The 26,875-nt window shown below is 36.4% G+C and overlaps 1 protein-coding gene across 1 annotated transcript in view; it reads left to right on the top strand.

The window, feature by feature from the left end:
* brsk2a (BR serine/threonine kinase 2a) overlaps positions 1-26,875 on the top strand; it is a gene marked incomplete at its 3' end in the record, with an annotated part of 237,374 nt that overhangs the window by 168,637 nt on the left and 41,862 nt on the right. Inside the window, exons 4-5 of the mRNA XM_081355792.1 lie at positions 2,783-2,923; positions 21,071-21,187. Of these exons, the coding sequence (XP_081211918.1) occupies positions 2,783-2,923; positions 21,071-21,187 (258 nt within the window). The remainder of the gene's footprint in view (positions 1-2,782; positions 2,924-21,070; positions 21,188-26,875) is intronic.

The following is a 26,875-nucleotide window of genomic DNA, read 5'->3' as shown; positions in this document are numbered from 1 at the left end:
ACTGACTCATTCACTCATCCAATCACACAACACATCTTTTTATTTGTAATTTTTTTTTGTTTTTTGTATTTTTTTATTTTTTTATTTTTTACACTGATTCATTCAGAGATGAAACGCGCTCGGAGATGCTGCAGTTAATTGTTGCAACTTTATTTCGACCTGTTTTGGCTAATGGAGCAAATAGGACAAAATCTATGGCAATATATTTATGTCTTAATATGCTCTGTCTAAGTTTCTTAGCATTAACTTGTACTGTACATTGAGCTTTTGTATAAAACAATCTCAATGACAGTGATGTGAACAGAGTGGTGATTTTAATGGCTTGACATTTAGTTTACTGGTTAAAAAAAAGAATTGAGTGGAGGTTAATCTAATCTAATCTAAAAACTGACTATGACACCTAGTTGCCGGCGTCTTCCACCGATACATACCACTCGCTTGGCTCACATATTCTCACACAGAAACTCACACGTTCGCAAATGTTGTTTAATCATGAATTGTTTATGACACTGACTCTGTTTTTTGTTTTGTTTTTTTACTCCAGTGTGAGTGTATTTGAAGGCAGTTTCTCCACAGAAACTTAAAAATTCACTGTTCGTTCAGGCTCTCTAGTCCTCCAAACTTTTCCTGACAATCTTTCAAAAACAGCCTAATTTCAAACCATGACAGCATGCAGTCAAGGAGACTTAACGAAACTAAAACCCACTAAAAGTTTTATCGTGTTAACTTATCTTCACACTCATCTTCCATTGAGCGCTTTTGGTTCACACACTTGGACAATGTAGAACGGAAGCTGTCAGCCACGTATTTCCCTGCCGTGTACAACCTCCAACCAAAGAGAATCACTCTCGACTCTGTTTGCTTGTTTAAATGAATATCCCCCATACTTGGAGATGAAATTGTCTATTCTCTTTGAGACTTCAACCGGGTTCTTTGAAAAGCGTCTTAAGGAAAACATTAGTCCTTTTAATGAGGTTTCATTATAGACTAAAGCCATTAAATCTAAATCCATGTCTGTTAGCTTTGATGTTGTCGACTTTATAAGCTAGTGTTCTCCTTAATGTTTACAAACTGAAGTGTTTACATAGGACCTAAAATATTGATGACTCATCTTGCACACAACATGATGTAATTATGAGTCTCAAAAACAGTTTCTAACAGCCCGTTCCCTAACATCACAAACAAAAAGTTTGAGATTAGCAACACATTTGGCTGTTTGATACTGCAATTGCGACTTTATATAACGAAATTCTGAGATAAAAAGTCAGAGCGAGATGTAAACTGGCAATTGTAAGAAAAAAAGTCTGAATTGTGAGATAAAAAGTCACAATTACCTTTTTTATATTTTATTCTGTGGCAGAAACAAGCTTCCATAGCAGACAGAGTTTGCGATCAGATCATTTTACCGCTAAACTCGCACTAAATGCATTAAACAGCATTAATGTAAAGAAAAGCAGGCTTACATTAGAGCAGGCAGAGAGAACAGTGACTCGCAGCCAGTTTTCAGTGAGTTATTCATTCCAGTGTCCGTTTAGGTTTAAAACACGAGCTCTGTCATATTCTGTGATTGTTTCTGAAGAGTGCAAGCCCTCATGCATCGCTCTGTGTGAAATACAGATTTAACGGAACCTCAAAACATCCCACCGCTGGATGGACAGTCCAGAACGTTTCTTTGCTGGATGAAGCAAACCTGTACCAGTCGTACAATAAGCGCGCTTGAGAACGATGCACAAACAAACTTGTGAATGTGTCTCAATGCACTGATCGCACATTGAATTGTATATTATTCACATTGTTTCCACACACGTTTAGGTTAAAATTTTTATCTGTCATGTGTATGTTGCTGTGTTTAGTCATTCTGAATGGATCCGTCTACTGTAGTAGGCATATAACCCAGTAATGTTGTGTGTGTGCTTTGGTGTGCATCAATTTATGAATTATATGGACTCCTATTATCATTTGGTTATTAGGTGTCCTTTTGGAGTCTCCAAGTCTCCGTTTTTGGAAATAACTAAATCTACCTTGAAAAAAACTTACCGTTTTGTGAGGATCACCCTTCACTTTAAGAGATATAGCAAATGATGACAAAATAAATGCATTAAAGAAGACAAATTAGGTATGCTTAATTTCGCGATAAGTATGTTATTAATCATGATTAATAGATCAAAGGGGTGCCAATAATCGTGATTACATTTTTTTTAAATAAATTGACAGCCATAATTCTAATACATCAATTTGTAGATGACCCTGTATAACTCTTTCTCTTCTTTTTCTGAATCAGTTTCTGGTTCAAACATTAATGGCATTAAACAAGATCAATTGTGTATGCTTAATTTCACGATAAGTATGTGATTAATCGTGATTAATCGATCAAAAGTGTGCGAAGAAACGCAATTAAAAATGTTAAATTGACAGCCCTAATTCTAATTCATCAACTTGTAGATAACCCTGTATAACTTGCCATTGTGTAGTGTGGTGTTTACTACAGTTGAGCGAGTGGATCAGGTATTCTGAGCTGGTGTGATTGACTAATTTACATATTCATAGAACCGCGTATACTAAATGAAGCAAGGGTTTAGAGTTACATTCAAGTTATTTTAAGGCATGTAGAAATTATTTTCGCAAGATTTTTTTTTTTAAATATGTCATTTGGATTGTCAAAGATGAATTATTAATTGCAGGGGGACTCTAAAGCTTCATAAGTTATACAGGCTCTTTGATATGTCCCGCCCAAAAAAGGTGTTACTATAATGCAATTTCTGTCTTTTGTTTCTGTTCGCAGATATTTGGTTTTAGAGCATGTGTCAGGCGGAGAGCTGTTTGACTATCTGGTAAAGAAGGGCAGATTAACACCCAAAGAAGCTCGAAAGTTCTTCAGACAGATCATCTCAGCTCTGGACTTCTGCCACAGTCACTCAATATGGTGAGTGTGACCAGCCATTCCTGAACATGTTGGTCTGTTTTAATGGAAATTATTATAGCGGTGTTGGACACTTGGTGTCCAACCTCAATCCCAAATGCATTACACATAAACAAGTTATGAAATTGAACCTTATTAGTGTTTAAATGCTCCAAAGCACATCGAAAACTCAAAAATAAAAGCTTATCCAAAACATAAAGCCTCAGCAATGCTTCCTAAAAGCCAGTCCAGTCTAGTCTTTCCCACCTTTTTCACACTTAATAGATTTGAAGCGACCGGCGAGCTCGCGCCAACTCTTCCCTCTTGTGCTCGTTAAATTCATATTCATACCCCGGGGCTTTCGATTATAACCATATCAAGATATCAGACTCAAGCTCTTTTTTCTCTCAAAAGCCATCCGAGGCAAGGCAAAGCGAGGCACGTCGCCTCTCATAGTTTCTCTTCTTGATTTATGATCAGAGCCCTCATCCGAACTGCTTGTTTTGGAGGGATCGGATGGTCTGAGGGAGGATTTACCATCATGAATCAAATCATGTGATATTCCCCTTTTTAAAATCATATTGCATGTCCAAATGGTGATTGAATGACCCATTCTATGTGTTTGTGTGTTTTTTATTGTGTGCTGAAAAGAATAACCACATCAATTGAAGACAAAATGGTGTTTTATGACTCAAAAAAGGGAAGAGAAACTGAGAATTCATGAGCTTCTTGATAGTTTTTCACACATCAGTGGCTTTTGCACTTTTAAACCTGAAACTCTTTATCCAATTGATTACAATTTGTCATCACAATAAAACCACAGCGTAACCAAATTTGCTGACATGTTTCATTTGATGGAATATCTGAAGCTGTTATTTCTGTAAGCTGGTAATTTCGTTTGTTTTTGATAATTGGTCCTGTTTGGTTCACTGAAGCATAAAGTCGGGTTATGAAAATGGGAAAAGGTGAGGGCTTAACCAACGATGTATAATGATCATGTTCTTTTACAAACATCATTAGCAGATATTGACTTTTGAACCACATCATCAATTTTAATCGGGCCTTTTGTTTTGCAAATATACCTTGTTGCACTGAAGGAAACCTTGGACAAATAGTATGAAATGGTGATTTAATGCACTTTTTTTCTTATGCTGCTTTTTAGGGCTTCTATGAAGTTCCCACTCATGATAAATTGATATCATTTTGGCCAAATCCAAATGAACATGTTGGGCAACTACATGTATGGCTTTCTCTGTTTTTCCATCTACTGCTTTAAGGACTTTTTAGTGCTAATGAGAAAAAATGCAGAATGAAGAGCAAGGATGGCCATTAGGGAAGAAATGTCAGGTTTTATTGCTAAGGTTTATTACTATTCTTCATCAACAGAACATAAAATATCTAAAACTAAATTGTTTTGCAAACAGTCACATTTACAACTTTATTATCATCAATACCAATTAGGTTCTGCTATGATTTTGACTTCTGGCAGTGCCACAGATGCGTTTTCCAAGGGTTATGGTGTCGTTCATGTGCTCTCATCTCAACGTATGATTATTCTGACAGCGGTGACTTGAAGGCAAAATCCTTACTTTGAGCTGTACCTCTGAAACACTGAGAGAAGAAAAACCGACACCTGGATAAACGAGCAAATCCTCTCATTTAACGCTTAAGAGTGTTATCAAGCTGATGTATTTAGAGATAAAAGGGAGGTATTATGGGTAATCAGTGCGGGTCTTTTACACCACACACATTCACATTTGCATTTGTGCGCATCCACATACAGACAAGATGAAAGAATTCCCTCACAACAAAAGACTGCGGTTCAGGGATGCTATCAGATGGAAATAACATGGTACTTTGATACACACTATGGAACTGAATGATTACAGTTTTCTTGTACCTTTTATGGTGTTGAATGATACACAATATTGCCAAAAGTTTTGGGACGTCTGCTTTTGCATGAACATTAACTTTAATGACATCACATTTATAACGCGGTTAGATGTTGTGGGAAGGAGGAGGCGGGAACTGGCAAACGTTCAACACACAATTTCATATAAAATAAACTAATACAAAACGAAAGTAAAACACAGCAGCCCCTCACGGACGACTTCTGTCACATAATAACACATAAAAACCACAATATAAGTCCAGGCCTGTCATCTCTCGATCTCCACTGTTGTCGCTCCTCCTTTTTTACTTCCGCTCGTCCGTGAGCGATACGAGACCGGTGTGTCACGCAGGTGTCGCTCATCATTAATCACGATGGCCCTCGGCCTCGTCCTACTCGCCACAACATTCTTAATCCATAGGGTTTAATATAGAGTTGGACCACCCTTTGTAGCTATAACAGCTTCAACTCTTCTGAGAACGCTGTCCACAAGGTTTAGGAGTGTGTTTATGGGAATTTTTGACCATTCTTCTAGAAACGCATTTACGAGGTCAGGCACTGATGTTGGACGAGAAGGCCTGGCTCACAGTCTGCGCTCTAATTCATCCCAAAGCTGTTCTATCAGGTTGAGGTCAGGACTCTGTGCAGGCCAGTCAAGTTCCTCCACACCAAACTTGCTCATCCATGTCTTTATGGACCTTGCTTTGTGCACTGGTGCGCAGTCATGTTGGAACAGGAACATCCCCAAACTGTTCCCACAAACTTGGGAGCATGAAATTGTCCAAAATGTCTTGGCATGCTGAAGCATTAAGAGTTCCTTTCACTGGAACTAAGGGGCCAAGCCCCACCCCTGAAAAGCAAACCCACACCATAATCCCCCCTCCACCAAACTTTAAACTTGGCAAAATGCAGTCAGGCAAGTCCCGTTCTCCTGGCAACTGCCAAACCCAGACTCGTCCATCAGACAGAAAAGCGTGATTCGTCACTCCAGAGAACACGTCTCCACTGCTCTAGAGTCCAGTGGCGGTGGCTTTTGATGTAAGGCTTGGATGCAGTTGTTCGGCCATGGAAACCCATTCCATGAAGCTCTACGCACTGTTCTTGAGCTAATCTGAAGGCCAAACAAAGTTGGCGACTTCTGCGCAAAGTTGGCGACTTCTGAGCACTGTGCGGCTCATCATGCGTTGACCCTGCACTGTGAACGTGGCCTACCACTTCGTGGCTGAGTTGCTGTCATTCCCAATTGTTTCCACTTTTCACGAATGGACCTATCTTGGATCCACGCTTGAATTCACTGAGCTCCTGAGAGCGACCCATTCTTTCACAAATGTTTGTAGAAGCGTCTGCATGCCTAGGTGCCATGGAAGTGATTGGAACATCTTAATTCAATGATTTGGAGAGTTGTCCCAATACTCTAGGCCAGGGGTTCTCAAACTATCTGGAGATAGGGACCCCTCATAGGGCAGAAAAAATTCCAAGGACCCCCTCATAACCGCAACACAAATGTAATAGCTAAATGTAATAGCTAAATAGCTAAAGAGAAAGATGGGAAAGGGGCAGGGGCGTTTCTAGGTTTTAAAAACATCAGGGGCTGAGCCTGAAACATTAGGGGCTGGGGGTGGGTTACAAGATAACATGATCCGATACAGAGAATAATGTATATTTTAGGCCTATATGCAGGGGACAGCCACACCAGCCCACATTACCCCACAGACACGTGTATTCAAATGTGTGGTAAATAGGGGGGTTCGGGGGCATGCTCCCCCGAGAAAATTTGGATTTCTCGGAGCTACATATGTGCATTTTAAGGTGTTTGAAGGCCCCCAAAAACTGGATAACAATAGCTTTAAAAGCATGTCAGTGGGCAGCAGCATAAATTATCAAGCAGATAACAGATTCTTAAACATGAGAATGAGAATAAATGTTGAAATGAATGGTCCACACTGCAAAATGGAAATTGAGAATGTTTCTGCTTGTTGACAATACACAATCACATATTCCAGACAGGAATGGCCTTAAATGATAAATCTTTCAAGGATTATTTTGCATATAGATGTTACATTTCAATCAAACACCAGTGCAATCTTTTGTTTGTTTATTTTATAAATATATATCTATACTTATATTTTGCTTATAGTTTCTGTAATTAGCAAAGAACATCTGTGTTAAATAGGAATACATTATAATAATGTTAATCAAGCTGACTAAATCACGACTGTGCAGCAGTTCCAACACACTTACAATAAAAATACAATATAATTTAAAACAAAGACAAGCTCATTATACAAAGGAAATAATATTACAGATCTAGACAAATTGGGTTGCTTTTAGTTAAAAGAATGTCAAGAACGATCATTTAGGCTAGATGTATTTTTCACATTTTTGGTCACAAAATATTTTTTTTATGACACGAGTCAGTTTTGATGACTTTGCTATATTGATAAAATGTTAGAATATTAATAATGAAAAATTACGCAGTTTTAATCTCCCTTTTGGTTATTTCAATACTTAATTGACGACAGAACACGACGTACATGCTCGTAGTTTCTTTTGCGTGATACAGGGCTAGATCATTGACAGGGGGGGGGGGGCTGCGCAATTATATATATATATATATATATATATATATATATATATATATATATATATATATATATATATATATACACTATTAATAAATGAGCTAAACTTGGCCACTAAATATTTAATATTCAATTATTTTAATGATCACAATTAAAGTTTCAATTTTATTAAATTGAACAAGCGCAACATTCAGCATTCAATCAAATATTCTAAAAGATGTATTAATTAATAATAATGTTATAATATGTGTGCGTACAACAAGCAAGATGTGCATTTGTAAATCCGGTGGCCGCAACTGATTTTTATTACAGTGCCGGCTGCAAAGATGAAATTGACGATCGCCATATTCGTAGTGAACGCGCCTATAGAGAGAAATGCACATCATGGATTACATAATCAGAGAGTAGCCTTTTTCTTTTCGTTTTGAATTATTTCGTTTAAAGACATTTCAAGCTTTGTGTATTTGATGTATTTCTCATGTCTGTGTGAGGCATACACTGAGTTTCGTTAAGTTAGGATGAGATGCGCTCCAGTTCACGTGCAGTGCAAGTGACCACGCGGGCGCCTCCATGATTATTGTCTGTTATATTTGCATCTTATTCATTAAAAACAATCAATTGGTTGATGAAAAATGTATTAAAATTAAGATACAATTTATACAAAACGAAATTCACTTTAAAGAAAGGCTTTCTACAAAACAAAACTTAATGAAGTGGTCAAAATCATATAACCCGCTCCACGTCTCTCGATATATTGCGCATTCTATCTTACTCGTGCTGTTGCACTTTTCATAAATCAACATAAACGAAACAAAATAACATCATAATATTTGAACAAATGTGAAACTAAATGCGCTTATTTAATGGCTACAACAGTATAGTAGGCCTACAGACTCTCTGCAAATTGCTGCACATTCATTTAATTCTGAATTTTTCACAAACAAGTTGAAAGGCATTTGATCAAATCAAGTTCACGGATAATTGTGCGTGCATTTATTAATCATTATGATACTAAAATCATAACAAAGTAGGCTATGTAAATCAGATGAGCCCAGAATATGAACGCAATGTTCAACGCAACAAATGCATACACGTTAAGTTTCCTCCCATAGAAAACCATTATAAGAACGCTTAATGTGGCTTAATGCAGATAAGAATGTCCCCATATTATGGCGAAATTACGAGATATTATGTCGAAATAACGACTTTGACAGATTGACGTAATACAACAGAGTTTCTATTGGCCCAAAGTTAAAGCGAGGGGAGTGCTGATGAACACAATGCGCCTGTTTAATTGACTTTTATTCATTCATTAGCTGTGAGACGTGAAGTTAAAACCTGAGGGAAATGTTTTGGTAGATTGACGTATAATGTAAAAGCCGAATGTTCATTGGTCTAACGTTACACGCGCGGGAGTAATGAATGACGATGGGCCCTGTACTTTCTCCGGGTGTGTTTATATTTTATAGCGAATTTTCCACGGACCCCCAGGCAGTGCGCCACGGACCCCACTTTGAGAACCACTGCTCTAGGCAATATAGTGTATCTTAAAGGATAAAGTCTTAAGGTAGCCTAAATGATAAAGTAATCTCCAAGATCAGTAATAAACCTCTCTGTTTACACATGGTAAGAAGATGTGTTTTGGTCGATCGGATCACAAGTTGGACGACGTTAAATACAGGTGTGAATGGGGTCTAAAACGTTTGGGCTTGTCTACTTTCGACCACTTACAGAGGTAGTCGAAAACACATTCGACCAGATTGCTTTCGTAGCTCATGTGGTCGAATGTGTTCAAACAGCCTCAAAAGACGCCTACTCTCAGACCAAAACGCAACTTGATGCCAGGTGTAAACAGGACCTTAGTGTGTCTCCTGAGCCCAACGGACTCAGTGTCTAGCTGTCTCTCGTCCGTGCATCATTTCTCAGAGCTGCAGGCCTCACGCAGAGCAGCAGTAGGGGCAGTATGCTATACCAGGGATGAGAAATGTCCCTGCCATACTGTCACACTTCCCTGGCTGTTTGCTTACTTCATATGTGAATGAGAGACGCCTGTTCCCTCTGATCTCATGCTGGGACAGTCAGCAGGGGATGATGAGAGAATTACCTACCCGATATTCTCTTTTTCCACTGCCGTCCTTTCCTATTTCAGTATTCGTCCCGCTCTTGCGATTTGTCTGGGAAGCTTTTTGTCTTTTTTGCTTGTTCGTTGTCTGTCTTTTCCCTGTCTTTTTCTTTGCCTACACATATAACTTGCATATCAATTCCAAAACCTGCTTAGACAGCTTTTTAAGGCATCATAGGGGGGTGTATGACAGCTGTTTCAAAAGGTAGACAGCATAATTATACTTAAGTATGTGCATTAATTATGCTAATTAAACATATTATGCATAATTACAATGATCTGCATCTCCATTTTCACCTTTTTGGGTTAACTGATACTTTAAGGTGATACAAATATGAATTGTGCAACATAAGCACATTGGAAAAACGTGCCTGTTTTATGCAAAACTCCAAAAAACACATACACAATATACAATTTGTTGCAGTTTCCAACTCAAATGAACACTTATGGCAGTAAAGCGGCATTTTTTGCAAACAGGGCCTAAAATGAACACTCGCCAAGCGCCAAATGCAGTAAAAATCTGCTTTGTCGAGTAATCGCTGTAATTTTGACGGTGTCAATCGCCAGTTAGTCGGTAACTTTTTTATAAATTCAAACAATGCAATGTTGTGAGAACATCATCACGAATGTGTAAGCCTTGCCTGTTTAAATATTCAAGCACACGACGAACCAAAAGGGAGCTCAATTCATTACTCACCAGAGATCCGCGTCTCAGACATCTCGCCAATACTAAATTCAGCTCTCTTTCACATCATCTTGCATTTGAATGGACAAATTCACACAAAATTGTCAAAAAATGCCCGTCTCAGCAAGTATCCTAGTAAACATAGTCGGTTATGTCTTAAGTGAATGTAAGCAGTTCAGAAATAAAATGCATTTGTACCAGTATATTGGATCCATGCTTTAAGTCTTAAAGTGACAGCAGCCTAATATACCTGGTGCTGTCTGCATTTTTAATGTTTATAAAACTTTGTTGTAAACAAAGTAAAAAGTCACTTACTGCTCTTGACTGAATAACTTTTGTAACTGTAATAAGGATTAATCTGTTTAATTTATACAGGGAAGACTAATCAGACTATATTTACATTTATTTATTAATTTTAGCTGTGATATCAAAATTGCAAAAGAGAACTGTGAATTCTGACTGATATCTAAACTTTTGGTGTCATAACTACCTGTTTTTTCAAAAACAGTTTCATGGACAGTAAAAAATATTTATAGCCGGTATTTTTCTTTTAAGTCACCAGCCATTGGCAGGTGTGGCAAAAATTTGTTTAAGGCCCTGTTTGTAAACCAATGCATTTGGACATTTGCATCTCATAATCAATTCCATATGTACAGTATGGCTTTTCTGACAATAAACTTGTTCGGTAGCTCATCTGGTACAGCATCGCACTTGTGATGTGGAGCGCTTGTGTATAAGTCTTGTGAAACACGATAAAAGAGCTTATGCTTGCTTCAGCAAATGCACTTTCGCTCACATTTGTTTTTGATAACACTATCAGTTCCGAAGTGTTGTGTTATGTACAACAACCACCAAGGTAATAGAACATTCCCAGATTCACATTAATCTGTTTCAGATAAAACTGAATAAGCTTCTAGCGCCACTATAATATCACTATATATCTTACTTTGAAAGTGTCACAAAACATGCAAGAAGCGACGTAAAAAATCAAGATGACTGACAAGTCAAGAGAAGCTGATTTCAAAATCAAGTTTTTAATGTTATTTTTATGACTCTGTGGTGTTTTTAATATGCTTTAAAGGTGGTATCAGTGATTTCAGGCCCAAAAATATTTTTATCACATTCATCTAATCTTTCCTAATGATCCGCTAGCTGCCCGCCCCATAAGCATGCCGTCAAAAAACGCGTCTCTGTAGGCAGCCTAGGCTCTGAGATCTGCAGACAAAAACAAATGGTTTAGCCAAACACTCAAAACCAAAACAAATAGTGTTCCAACCAATCACCGACAGGGGGAGGGTGTTGTGAGGTTTTGTGTTTGTGCACGGCTGCACGCGAAGTCAGAGCTGAAGAAAAAGCTGGCTCAAAACCTCACAACACCCTCCCCCTGTCGGTGATTGTTTGGAACACTATTTGTTTTGGTTTTGAGTGTTTGGCTAAACCATTTGTTTTTGTGTGCAGATCTCAGAGCCTAGGCTGCCTACAGAGACGCGTTTTTTTGACGGCATGCTTATGGGGCGGGCAGCTAGCGGATCGTTAGGAAAGATTAGATGAATGTGATAAAAATATTTTTGGGCCTGAAATCACTGATACCACCTTTAAGACAAACCATGAGCAAATTCATAAGTCAACATCATTGCTGAGTATTTTCTCCTTAAAACTGCAGTGAACCAAAGACAGTCTCAAAAAACGCAGCTTGAAATCGCTGGTGTTTCTGACGTCACAAGCTACCTTGTAACCAATCAGGTCAACGTGTGATCGTCAACGTGTGGATCTCTGAGCTGGTGTGTGAGAGTGGAGGCGGGGCTCATTTGCATATCCATAGATCCGTGTATAATAAATGAGGCAAGGGTGTAGAGTAGGGATGGGCATCGTTAAGAAATTATCGATATCGATGCCATTGTCAAGTCTGCTTATCGATGCGATTCCTTATCGATTCCCATATCGATTCCTGTACCATTTGCTGCACACTTACAGGGTGGCTTTGAGAGTTGTTGCCTTTGAATGTCTAATTTAAAGTGGTTTTAGAGAATGAAAACCAAGTGTGCAATATCAATACAGAAGTTGAATGCTTTGACATTTCTAAAAAAAGTAAACATTTCTAAAACAAAGCTTTGTATTGTAAACACACTTAGTCCTGTGTGCTAAACTATAAAAGAGTAAACAACGCATCATGGTTTACATTTTAACTTTGACTTTTATTGTTTTCACAAAAACTTCAATTAATCATTTAACATTTAAAAATTTCTAGCAGTTCTTGTGCAGAAAAACAAGCATGTCTGCTTTTTCTGGGAGGATCCTTGATCTCTCCAGGCTGATCATTGGTTACTTACATCTAGCATTAATGTTTTGATATAATTTATAAGCCAACCTACCATTGTTTGTGGAGCGCAGGCTGTCAAATATAGTGCACTCCTGGTATTTAATGCCATGGATGTTATTTAAATGTTTGAGCATATTTGTTGTGCTCCCCCCTGAGATGCTGACACGCATAAATGATGACAGTTATATGAAATATGCGTCCGAGGTTTTGCGTTCCCAAACGTACATTATCGGAAACCTAAACAAACAGCACATGAGGAGACTGAGTATATGTGGAGCAGCGTTTACTATGAACGGAGCTGATCTGCACACATATAAATAATTAAAGCCTCGTGCTTCTATGTAAAAAAAAAACAGCGCATATCTTTTTTGCGCATATCACAGCCTTTACGATTTCATGATAGCACTCTGCTATTTTATGATTGTAACTTGTTTTAAATAGATCGCGTAGCCTTAGAAAACGTTGTAATAATGCGGTTCATGGATTCGATCTAAACAGCTATGAAAATGTGAACTTGGAATATAAATCTGACGGCACGCAGTTATCACACTGTTGGATTGACTTTGTTTACTTCTGTTGGCGGTAAAGAAGATCAAAACAGACTAGCGCACGAGCCGACAGCATCACCACCACTACCATCTCTCTCTCTCTCTCTCTCTCTCATCAGAGATGACGTTTCACGGCCAAATCAAATAAACAATCGGAGGAGAGCCCTTCTAGCCAATCAGAGGTGAAAAAGGTGGTACCTTCTCCTACCATACTGGGGGAAAAAAATATTGCACGCGGGAATGGCGCTTTTGGGGGATTTAAAAATCCAGTCACATACTGTGACGTCGTGCCGCGACGCGGGAATGAACGGAACGGAACGGAACGGAACGTTCGGAATCGTTAGTGGAATCGTTAACGTGTGGACGTGTACGATTCCGATGGATCGGAATGTTTGGAACCGGTTCCAAACCGGAACCTGGAACCGATTCCCAAGCCTAGTGTAGAGTTACATTCAAGCTATTTTAAGGAAAAAATGTGTAAATATGGCATTTTGATTATCAAAGATGAGTTTTAAGGGCTAAAATTATTTGAATACAGGGGGACTTTAAAACTAGTTTAATCTACTTTTAAAAATAACTTTTATTTATTTTATTATATTTCACACTTACCGTTGTTCAATAAAATTTCGCGAGCGTCGTTTTTAAATAGGAATCCGCAGTCGTGAGCTTCACGTGAGGGTGGGAAAGTTGCCCACACAGATTTCACAGATTTCGGGCCCAATTTGCCTCGTAAATTATTGACAATGGACATTTTTTGCCCACTAAATGTTACTAATGCGACCGAACCTTATCATGTTGTTAGCGTAGCAACATGCTAACATCAAACCATTTGAATCAATTGAGTTGAGGGCTATTAAGTGGTCTTTAAAGTTGCTGCCTTCCAAATCACTCACTTAATAAGGTTACAGGGCTCTCAAGTTTTGAAGACAGGCAAGAGTGACATTGATTTCTGGCTGCCGAACCATAGTGAGATCGGCGCGGCCAGAGAAATTTGGGGCGCTGCGGTATAAATAGTTTTTCCGCGTGAGAAATACAATGTGTGGCGGGAGTGCGTGACAAAAGACCGAAATGAGTGACTGTCACGCTCAATGCGTGACACTTGAGAGCCCTGAGGTTACAGTAAGTTACAGTTTTCGAACAGAGCTCATGTTATACTGTTGAGCATCCACATGTTTATATATATATATATATATATAGATATATATAGATATATACTGTATATAATTGTGATGGAGAGACTGACTTAGCTATTTGAATCATGAGCGTTGTTCTTTAGACGTTTTAAATAGCTGAAGGCCAAATGATCATTCCACATCTTTCTGTCCACCCACAAGATCATCTTTCTGGAGCTTCTAGACATGAATATTGTTCCAAATATAGCTACTAATAGAGTCCGTGTATGACAACGCCTGTCAGACAGAGCGTACATAAATACACCTAGCTGTCTAGCTGAAAGGAATAACTCTCCCAACCCATTTTTACTGATATTTGACTATATTGACTCACTTGACACCCACCTGCTCCAGAAATAACAACCAGATATAAAGATCAGAGCAGTAGCACCCCCTTCCACCCCTCGGCGGTAATAAGAGTCAAGGAGATCATTTAAGAAATCAGCACAAATGCACTTTCTGTGCTTCTTTATTTGACTCCCTGAGTGCACTACTGTGTTATAAGGTTTTTATGTGCCACTAGAGAATGTTTTGGATGAGATCTTGGCTTTTGTAATAGGGTTACCACTGTGCTGGATCCCACTGTGATATCCCAAGTTGTCAATTCAGGGAGCCTAACGTTTTGTGTGGAAAACAGTCACTGGTAGTAGGCGATTATCATCATGTTTGGCTTTTGGTGTAACAATATGATCACTTTTGTATTGCTGTCAAAACGCGAAGCAAAAAAACATGTATTTTTTAGTTAAACAGGGAAAAAATAGTACTGGATTTGATTTTATCCTTTGGGAATTGATTAAGGCATTCCATTTGTTTGCAGTTAACTGTTGATGATTACACTATTGGCACTTGTTGGTTAAAACATATATTTCACCATTTCACACTTGATACAAATGCATAATGTCACATGAGGGCTGTCAAATTTTGTGGTATGCCACTGGGTGGAACAAGTTGCATTTAGTTTTCATGACGACAATATGGGGTGATAAATTGTGCACAATAATAGGAATGTGCATTAAGAAAGTAAATTGGCCAACATCAGATATCCAGCATGCAGAAAATCTAAAGCACTTAATATGTAGACATACATGTTTTGTAATTAAACTCTCTCATAATTAGACCGCTGTGAACAGCATGCGAGTAAGATTGCTAATGTACTATTGCATGTGCCTCCCGCTGCTCTTTACATTACAATAATGTAAAGCTTGTTCGAGTGCTAATTGGGCCTTTAAAATATGATGGAAATTAAACCAAAAAATGCTACAACGGGAGTTTTGGTACAGAATAATCTCTGACTTTTATTTATTTATAAACAAGTTACTTCATTTTATAAACTCACTCACTCCATCACTCCATCACACTCACTCACTCACTCACTCACTCACTCACTCACTCACTCACTCACTCACTCACTCACTCACTCACACACACACTCTCTCTCTCTCTCTCTCTCTCTCTCTCTCTCTCTCTCTCTCTCTCTCTCTCTCTCTCTCTCTCTCTCTCTCTCTCTCTCTCTCTCTCTCTCTCTCTCTCTCTCTCTCTCTCTCTCTCACTCGTTGTCTTGTTATTGAATATGACAGCCTGGAGAAGACCGGTCGGGAGCAGGATTGGGTGGATTCAGGGAAATTACCGAAGTTGAGCTCAAACTAATCATTGATGTTTCTTAATTGATGTTGAGCACCAAAACACAACTTGTTGGAGCTGACACACAACACACCAGACCAGTAATCTTTAAGCATGCAGATGCTAAACAGATACAGTTTATTAGGTTTTTATAGGAATGAATATTTCAGCCACAACTGCCGTTTTGACGGCCACCATAAAAAAAACATATTAAGCAACATTTAAATGCAGATCTCTATCACCAAACAACACAACGACGTGTGCGTAACAGTTTTAAACTATCACTGGGCCAATAAATATGCAATTTAAGATCTCACAGCAGAATGGGGAAACATTTGGTGCCTCTGCGCCCTCAGTGGCCGAAACCAACACCATACTATCAAAAGCATCATGGGATGTTTTATTACCACAACCAAACTAACACGTTTCTCCATTAACCTCTAGACCAGAGGGGTGGAAATTAACCTCACAGCTGTTCGATTAGGAAAATATACAGTCAGTCGCTGATCATATCAACAAACCGTTTCTGTTCAGGAGAGATTACGGCGTCTGGGTCACGTTAATGTGTCAGGAAGAGACTTTAAAGAGCCGTTACTGATGTTACCGGTGTGACGGCTATTAAACCTCACCTCTGCAATTTGTCCCATGAACATCGTTGAGGTATAAATCTTTTCATATTCAGTTTTATTAGCCCATATGGGATTCAGGTTCATAAATGTGTTTGTGTGTGTTTTTATTTTTATTTTTTATGTTCTTTTTGAGTGTCACTGTCACTTTAAATTTCCATCAAGTAACAAACAAACACTACAAATAACAAATGGTTATGACAAAAATAAATAAAAATAAAATCAGAAAAACAGACAAAAAAATCCTACAACTGTAATCACATAAATTTGTCGTACTGAAATGCATATTCTATTATAAAATTGTTTTTTCAGACAACTTTAGGCTATTTGAAACAACATTTGAAGAGAATATCGTTGTTTTAACATGTTTTTATATCTATTACTGTATATAGATTCAAAGTAATTCACATTTTTATCTGTGACTCATAAGCCCGTAAAATGAAATCTTTACCTGCGATATTCTCTGGACCTCAGAGCAACCGAAATCTGTACTCTGTCAAAGTAAAAAAGTACTAATGGAAATAATTACTCAAGTTGTAGTAAAAGTAACAATGTTAAAAATTTCTTGAGTAAGAGTAGAAAAGCATCCAATGAAAATACTAGTGAGTACTAGTTACTTCAGATCTGATTCAGAACAAGAAGGATGATGATGACGAATGGGGCATTGATCGTGCCCCAGTTAAAAGAGACAGTGCACTAACGACAGGAATGTCGCCCAGTGCAACAGAAAGTGTAAAATATTTTTTTTTGTCATTAGAAATGAGTAAGAATGAAAGTACACCCACATTTAAATATACATATTCTCCAAAAATGTACTTAAGTAAATGTCATGGGAGTAAATATAGCATGTTACTACCCACCTCTGGTGGACCTGGATTACAATTTTCTAAAAGTTAACCTGAGCTGAGAATATTACATTATTAGTAGATTTATGAAAGTGTTTTGAAATTAGCCATATTTTCACTATTTTTTTCTTCTTCTTTTAATCATTTAATACTCTTTAAAATGAATCTACCTAGAGTTTTATTTTATGAAATCTGTTTTCTTTTTATTTGCTTTGGTGAGGTTTTTTTTTTGGCACACATTGTAGCCTGTTTTGTTTTGTTTTGTTTTGTTTTGTTTTGTTTTGTTTTGTTTTGTTTTGTTTTGTTTTGTTTTGTTTTGTTTTGTTTTGTTTTGTTTTGTTTTGTTCACATTGTAGCCTGTTTTGTTTTGTTGTTTTGTTTTTTCTTTTGTTTTGTTTTGTGTTTTGTGTTTTGTTTTGTTCACATTGTAGCCTGTTTTGTTGTTTTGTTTTTTCTTTTGTTTTGTTTTGTGTTTTGTGTTTTGTTTTGTTCACATTGTAGCCTGTTTTGTTTTGTTCACATTGTAGCCTGTTTTTTTTGTTTTTTTTTGTTTGTTTTTTTGTTCACATTGTAGCCTGTTTTGTTTTGTTTTGTTTTTGTTTTTTGTTTTGTTTTGTTCACATTGTAGCCTGTTTTGTTTTGCTTTGTTTTGTTTTGTTTGTTCACATTGTAGCCTGTTTTGTTTTGTTTTGTTTTGTTTTGTTCACATTGTAGCCTGTTTTGTTTTGCTTTGTTTTGTTTTGTTTTGTTTGTTCACATTGTAGCCTGTTTTGTTTTGTTCACATTGTAGCCTGTTTTGTTTTGTTTTGTTTGTAACCAGGGGGCTGTTCCATAAACCAAGATTAGAGTATAAGCCAGGCTTATTTCGGTTAGTCAGGCTTATTTTTGATTCGGTTTCATAAAGCAAACTTAAACTAGTTTGAACTCAGTTACCCTGGCAACTTATGCTGGGAAACTAGCCTGGTCCAGGGCAGGCTAACTGTCAGGCTAAGCCTCAGTTGTTACACAGATCCTCTAACACTGACCAATAGGAACACAATGATATTACCACTGACACTCTCTCATACCATTATTGGACTTTATTAACCACTATTAGTCCAAAAATAGATGCACAGTATACAGAAAATCAACTTAAATAAGGCTACAATGATAAATTAGACAATATAGACCTATATATATATAGATAGATAGGCCTAAATACAAAAAAATATATACTACAGGTTTTTTTTAACTGGCTTTGTTGCCCAAAATGTGCCCAATATTTAATTAGATTGTTTTAAAGATTTATGAATACATTTCTCTCTGGTTTTGTTTGGCAGCTGTAGTACATGTTTATGATTAGAAGAACATTAGAACACAATCTGAAAAAAGCTTTGTAAAGCAGAAGTTAAAATCACAAAATTAAAAATAAATAATTACAAAAGCAGAGTATAAATTTTAACTGGTAAGATGAATCTGGGCTTAGTAATTGACAGTATATTAGCCTTTGATTTACCCCATTACAATAGTTACCCCTTTACAGTTATTGCTATCATAAAAATACACACAGGTTTAAAATTATAAATAAGGCACATCTAATGTCCAAATAACAAATATTTTAGAGTATATATATATATATATATATATATATATATATATATATATATATATATATATATATATATATATATATATATATATATATATATATATATATATATATATATAATGTACTTTATTATGTCTTTCAATTCAAACACATTTAACACAATTATACAAATTGACAGTTCCTTTAAAGACATCATATTTTCCCTCAATAAATATTCCTTATTTTTCCTTCTACTTTTTTTCTTTTGTGATAATACCCACCAACACATAGCCTAAAAACACACATGATTAGAACAATAACCAAAAAGTACATAGACACTTTTACATATGATTTAAGGGGAAAAGACAAAAAACAATAAATAAATAAATAGTAATAAAAATGTAACATTAACATATTTATATCAAACTCTTATAATGACACATAATTCCTAATAGTTATTCAAGTAATATTATTTGAATATCAAATATTCAATATTAAATAAGTGAATAAATAAAATAACAAATAACTAGAAATAAAAGGGAGGGAGGGTTATATAAAAATGTAGTTAATGTAGGCTAATATATATTCCTTTATTTTATGGAATATTCTTTGATTTTAGAGTTGCACATATCTTTTCAAAATGTATACATTTGCTCTTAATTTAATGTTATCCTCTTCATAATGTACTTTAGAAACTAAATCTACTCATTTAAAACTGGGGATTCTTGCTTTCTCCAAAAAAAATATTGCATCATCTTTATTAAGATTGCATCATCTTTATTAAGTAGCATAGGTCATATACCCAAAACTATATTTTGTAACATTATATATTTAGTTTCTTAAAAAAAACCTTCGCCTGAATTATAGGCTACTTCACTGAAGTAGCCTACTTCTGTTCGCTAGAAGTTCACTGCAACTTATCCAACATCCTAAAGATAAATTATTATAATTAGAAGATATTTCTAGTGTTATAAAATATCGCATATTAATTTTCCAAGCAAAATGTATATTTTAGTCAGAATTATTGCGCTAGCTCCTATTTGGGCGCGCATGCGCGCAGCAGCGCTCGTTCAATATGAAAATTAGCAGCAAAATGGATACATTTGCATGACTTTCTAACATTTACAGATGGAGAATATAACTGTAAAATGTCAGTTTTGAACTAACGGGGAGGGGAAACATGTCACAAACGCATAAAACAGCACAAAATATACGCTGTTTGATGGTGGATCGATTTGATCCACGATCGACCTCTAGGGCTGCGTAAGAAGTGCACACGCAATTATCTAGACTAGATAAACCTGGATCAAATTAGTGAGATTGCGTGAGCTTCAATTACCTTTTATGAAACCACTTTAGCCCCAACTCATTTGTTAGGCTCATTCAAGTCCGGTTTTGGAGTTTAATCCCCGCTTTTCTAAGCGGCTTTTATGGAACAGCCCCCTGTTTTGTTTTGTTTTGTTTTGTTTTGTTTTGTTTTGTTTTGTTTTGTTTTGTTTTGTTTTGTTTTGTTTTGTTTTGTTTTGTTCACATTGTAACCTGGCCTGTTTTGTTTTGTTTTGTCCACAATACTTTGTTTCTTATGCACCAAAACTTGGAAACTGTCATCTTGCGTCACACAGTAAGAAGTGGGGCAACAAATGAATTAAGAGAAAGTTTTAATTCATTAAGACAGTTGGAAGAAGCTTGTTCATGTCAGCCCGTGGTCAGATGAGCTCAACATCAGACACTGAGACAGCGGGCATCTGTCATCTCTTCTCATAGGGTCTTGTAGAGTAGCAGTGCTGGAAGAAAGAGAAGAAACAGAGATCATTGAAAAGTGATATTGAAAGTGAAAGTGACATGTGAAGGCCAAGTATGTAACACATACTCAGAAGTTGTCCTCTGCATTTAACCCATCCAAGTGAGAGCACACACATTAGGAGTAGTGAGTAGTGAACACACATACTGGAAACCATGACACAGCATTCGCTGTGGCGCCCGGAGAGTGATTGGGAGTTACTGTAGATGCCTTTCTCCTGCCAGTATTGAGAATCGAACCCGCAACCTTCGGGTTACCAGTCCGACTCTCTAACCATTAGGCCACAATTGCCCCACAACCACGGATACACGGCCTGAGAGAAATCATCGTGTCCACATGTCCAGAGTTTCCACATGTCATTTGAATATCTCATTGTCTTGTCTCGGGAACAGTCACAGGGACCTGAAGCCGGAGAACCTGTTGCTGGACGAGAAGAATAACATCAGGATAGCAGACTTCGGGATGGCGTCTCTGCAGGTGGGGGACAGTCTGCTGGAAACCAGCTGTGGGTGAGTGAACATGAGCATTATTATAACACTTATTATGATGAGGACAAGCCCTGTGTTCAGCTCAGGCCAGGTAGGACGTCAGTCATTCTCCTCTTACCTTCTTGAGCTAAGCTTTAGTCACACTAAATATATGTGTAAAGAATAGCACGTCCTCCATAGTTGCTTAACCCTATAAAGCCTACTGTATCATATTTGATACGCACAATTCTAAGACCTCTAAATTAGTATAATTTTAAAAGTACTGATTTTAATAAAGTAAGAAAAACTTTTATATCATTATTAATATTCTAAGATGAACACTCTTAGGCAACTTATGTTTACTTGTTTATCCATAATTTTTTTTTTTTTTTTGGGAAAATCATGTTAAAATGTGAGTATCAAATATGATGCATCAGGCTTTTGAGGAACGTTAATTTTCACATCTGTCAATCATTATTGTATTGCCTTGTTTTGCCCCCACAATACAAGTTAGAAAGTTTTGATAAAACCAAACATCTTACTAATATTCTGAGATATAGAGTGACAACTGATATTTATATGCACTTTAGGTAAGTAGGCTGTTATACAGTTATAAAGATTTCACTGATCTACATTATATAAATAATGTGATCAGAATTTAAACGTACTTTTTGGCCATATAAATATCAGCAACTGTACCAAATAGCATATTTTTCATCATCAAAATGCGTTAGAAATCGTCACATCCATTTTTTTTTTCAATGGTGAAATGAAACATTACATTAGTTTAAAGACTGCTAATTAAGTATAGTGGAGACTTAAATGGTTCAAGTTAATTTAGCACAATACAATAGTGTTTTGGCGGAAAACTAAATATATGTTATTTTAAGAAAAGATATTTAAGTGAAACGAATAGTGCCACAAAACCTTTTTTGAGTAGACTCACTGCGCTTATAATTTCACGGACTGCCGTCGGTCAATAATTTGGCTTATTTTACTCCTGTACCTTTAAGACTTCATAATAATATATTATATATAAATAATGCCTGTTATGATTGGCTAACTTTTTTTGCATCTGAAATGAGTAACAGCGTCTCTGCCGAGGTTCTGGGACAGGCTAGGAAGGAGCTTTGAGTTGTAAATATTCAGTATTTTTTTATTTAAACAAGCAAAAAACATCCTGTTTTTCATCATTATTAATGTACAACTTTAGCTCATAAAAATGTCACAATCTGCTAAATGAATTAATCTAGGCTTGTTTATGTAAAATATGATTTCTTAATGTGAATTTTTGAATGTGATATATGACCTGAACATCTCTTCTAAGGGGCCGTTTACACAACACCGATTTCAACAAAAAACGGTAAACGTTTTATGCGTTTTGGCTGTTGATTTTACTCAACAGTGGCGTTTTGTGGGCCTGAAAACACAAACTTTTAAAAATGGGTTTCAAAGTGCAAGTTTTTAAAAAAAGCGATACGTTATCGTCTCCATGTAAACTACAAAAACTTGAATTTGTGAAAACAGTGACCTCATGCGCATGTATATTACATGTTCAGTCTATAGGCGCGTTACAAAGTGACATCGCCCTCTAATGGCCTGGCTGCAGAATTCAGCGCTTTTAGTCGTTTTCGTGGATCCGTGCGAACGGGGATCGTTTTGACAATGTTGACATTTTTAGTACATCATTATTAAATAAATGTACCCTCAGATGTACCCTCAGTACCCTCGCTGCCTTCAGCTCCTTGTCAGTCACACAGTGTCCACACAGATCTCTGGGACTCAAACATCATGAGAGAGAGAGAGAGAGAGAGAGTGGGAGAGGGAGGTCATTCTTCCTTCGCTCATCGGTGACTCTATAGACATGCTCACTCAGGAGTAGGCTAAAGCATTACCTTGAATCACACACATTACACTGCACCACAGTGACTCACCATGATCTTATATGGAAATTATGGAAGACTAGAAGTACAACTTCAAAAATGTATCAATTATTAATTCAAAAATAGGTAATGAAATACAGTGCAATGCATAAGTTAATACACCCATGCTAAAGTTGACTAAAAAGAGGAATAAAAAATCATATTTTGAAAATTGAACTTAATGCCTTAATTAAAAAAATTAGGAAAAATCCAACCTTTTTTTTTTTGGACACCAATTTTCTTTGTGAATGAATAATGTATCGTAAATAAATAAATGTTCTTCCTTAAAATACATGGTGCATAAGTGTGTACACCCCTATGTTAAATTCCCATAGAGGAAGGCAGATTTTTATTTTTAAGTATTTTTTTTTTTATAAATTTTAAGGATACTGTGCATCCTGATAAAGTTCCCTTGGCCTTTGGAATTAAAATAGCCCCACATCATCACATAGCCTTCACCATACCTAGAGATTGGCATGGGGTACTTTCCATAAGATCATCTCTCAATGCAAATCAAACCAGCTATTAGGCTAACTGAAATAAAACCATGCCAATCTCTAGGTATGGTGAATGCTATGTGATGATGTGGGGCTATTTTAATTCCAAAGGCCAAGGGAACTTTATCAGGATGCATAGTATCCTAAAAATTAATAAAAAAAAAAATACTTAAAAATAAAAATCTGCCTTCCTCTATGGGAATTTAACATAGGGGTGTACACACTTATGCACCATGTATTTTAAGGAAGAACATTTATTTATTTACGATACATTATTCATTCACAAAGAAAATTGGTGTCCTAAAAGGTTGGATTTTTCCTCATTTTTTCAATTAAGGCATTAAGTTCAGTTTCCAAAATATGATTTTTTATTCCTCTTTTTAGTCAACTTTAGCATGGGTGTATTCACTTATGCATTGCACTGCAAATAGATGTCTTTTCAAAAGCATTCACTACCTTTCAAAAGTGTGGGGCTGGTTAGATTCTCACAAGACTGCAGATATGTGATCAAAAATACAGAAAAATCAGCAATATTGTGAAATATTATTACCATTTAAAATACCTGTGTATTACTCCAGTCTTCAATCACATGATCCTTCAGAAATCATTCTAATATGCTGATTTGCTGCTCAAGAAACATTTTTGATTATTATCAGTGTTGAAAACAGTTGTGCTGCTTAATATGTTTGTGGAAATTCTTTGACGAATATTTTCAGGATTCTGTGATGACTTGAAAACAGGGTTATTATGAACTAAAACTAAAACCATTAAAAAATCTATTACTTAAAGTAAAATAATCTGCATTTAAATGTTTTTAAAAAGTATTCTTATTTTATTAAATTTAGTTGCCAAGGCACTGATGTATTAAAATAACTCTAAACTAAAACTGAAGAAAAAAAATGAATAAAAACTATATTGACATAAAAATAAATAAATAAAAAAACGAATAAAAAGATAAAACAACAACTACATTTTAACTAAACGTAAAATGTTCATTTTAAAATATTAAATATAAAACTATAATAGTATCTCAATGATACTAAAATCATGTTGATAGAAAGTTAAAAATATAACTTATTTGAAATAAAAACAAATGTAACCTTGTTAATACTTATAATTTCACTTTTGAACAATTGAATGCAATTTCTAAATAAATGAATAATTCATCCATTTGCCAGTTGAGATTAAAACATGTCAGTGTACCAATGTGGAATCAGCCAATGAACTCTCAGCTGAGTTTCATGACACGCCCCCTCTGACATCATAAGTGTGATCATCTGTCATGAAAACCCAGTGCTTTCTTTTCTTCCGTTGTTTGGTCGAGGCCTGGTGTGAAGAGATAGGAGCCTGACTCATTTACTGCCCTTTATTTCTTTCTTAATGTAATCATTTCTCCTTTCAAAAAGCGACTCTGCCCCCCACACATGCCATAAAACCTTTAGCCTTTTGTCAGTTGATTAATTTTGCCATGCTTGCCCGACCTTTAGGATTACCCTCAGACATGGCCATAGATTAAAGCCCAACGCAATAAAATCAGCACGCTTGTTCCCGTACATGAGTCGCCTCATGTTATATACGATCACAGCTCTGCAGAGGTCAAGCGGGACCGTCCTGTACCGTCCCGAACACATTAGGTCAGGATACAGGACAGGGAGTCACAGAAGCCTCCCAGCGCCCTGACTCAACATCGGCTATCAGAGCGAATCTGTTCGGGTCCCATCATCCTAAAAATGATCTGCAAAGCGGCTTTGTGTTGATTCTGGGCCGGATGTCCTTGACGTTTCCAGTGACCCCGAAACTATTTTAACCCCCCACCCTGAAGGGCTTTATTTTGTGATAGTATCAGTACATTATCTACTATTACTATTACATAGTTTCTTAGGAAATAAATACTAAGATGTACATGGATATACAATATAAATTAATATAAGTCAAAAATATTTATTTATTTTTTTATTTGTAGATTTGAGAAAGTCAAGAAAAGTTGAACTTTTATGCAAAAGTAGAGCAACTTTATCATTATTAGTTTTTAGTGTTTTTTTGTTTATTAGTCATTTTGAAGGGAGACGGCAGAGATCATGTGACCCCCCTCCTCTCATAGATCCTGGCTGTTTACAGTTTTACTGACTTCATTTGTTTATTCATTCATTCTTTATTATAATTTATACATTTATTTATTAATTTATCATTTATATAATTAATATAAATAATTATTCGTGTAACATTTGATTTGGCTCACACCAATGAATGCCTTTTTATCCAATCCGGCATCAGATAACACAAGCATTATTGATTCTGAGCTTCATGGATGCCTTCCGCTGGTCTTTACGGTGTTTATTTTTGTATCCCTATTACCATGCACCGTTTTGGCTTAATGATCATTGTACATTTCAGCAAAAAAAGGACACATTTGAACCCATATGTCTGATGGTTTGCACACCCACATCAGTTATGAGGCATCTAATATCTGCTGTCATTGAGGAGTTTTGCAGGAACGAGAGGGGAAATGAGCTCTAGCAAACAGCTTGGAGTGGATAAATGATCCGGCACATGTTCTGCAGGGTTCCTCCATAAACTCATCCGTTAATGGGTTTATTTTTAGCTCTAATTTGCCTTCCTCATCAACATAAACAATGAAAGCATTTTACGGCCTTAAAACATCCGATTCGTTTTGATCTCTCAGATGTAACGCACCTGCTTTACATGAAAACAACCGAAATGCTATGGTTATGCCATCAGAATCATAATCATCAAGCTGGCCGGTCTAGGCTAATGTGTTGAAGGCAATAAGTTTGGAGTAAAAATGCAGTCTGTTTTGATGTGTGCTTCAACAATGTTTTATGAAAACATAATGGCTTGTTGTTTGGACCGTACAAGTTGGGTTACCCAATTAAAATGAACACATGTTGGGTTAATTTTACCTACTAAATTGGGTTGCTTATTTAACCCAGCATAATGGGTTGATTCATTTTTACTATAGTACTAGCTTTTTTATTATTATTTTACTTCATACATGAATTAATGTTGACGAATTAACTTAAATCCTCTAAAATTGAAAAAAATTAATAAAAATAAAAATCCTCGTTTGCTTGATAATTCCTTTTTTTAAATCATATTTTACAGTATAGCATATTTTATATAGATTTGAATACATATTGCATACATTTAAGCTTGTTTAACAAATATTAGAAGTAAAAATTAAGAAGTACTTCAAGTGTAATGGACCAGTCTCTGTTGTCCCGTTTCCACCGTAACGGCGCTGGATCTCGTGCCGGAGCTTGTGTCATGTTTTATCTTCAGACTGCCGCCCT

Source organism: Scardinius erythrophthalmus, assembly GCF_964197995.2.
Source record: "Scardinius erythrophthalmus genome assembly, chromosome: 24".
NCBI classification, from domain to species: domain Eukaryota; kingdom Metazoa; phylum Chordata; class Actinopteri; order Cypriniformes; family Leuciscidae; genus Scardinius; species Scardinius erythrophthalmus.
Note: the sequence above shows the minus strand (reverse complement) of the source record. Positions and strands in the feature narration are given on the sequence as shown.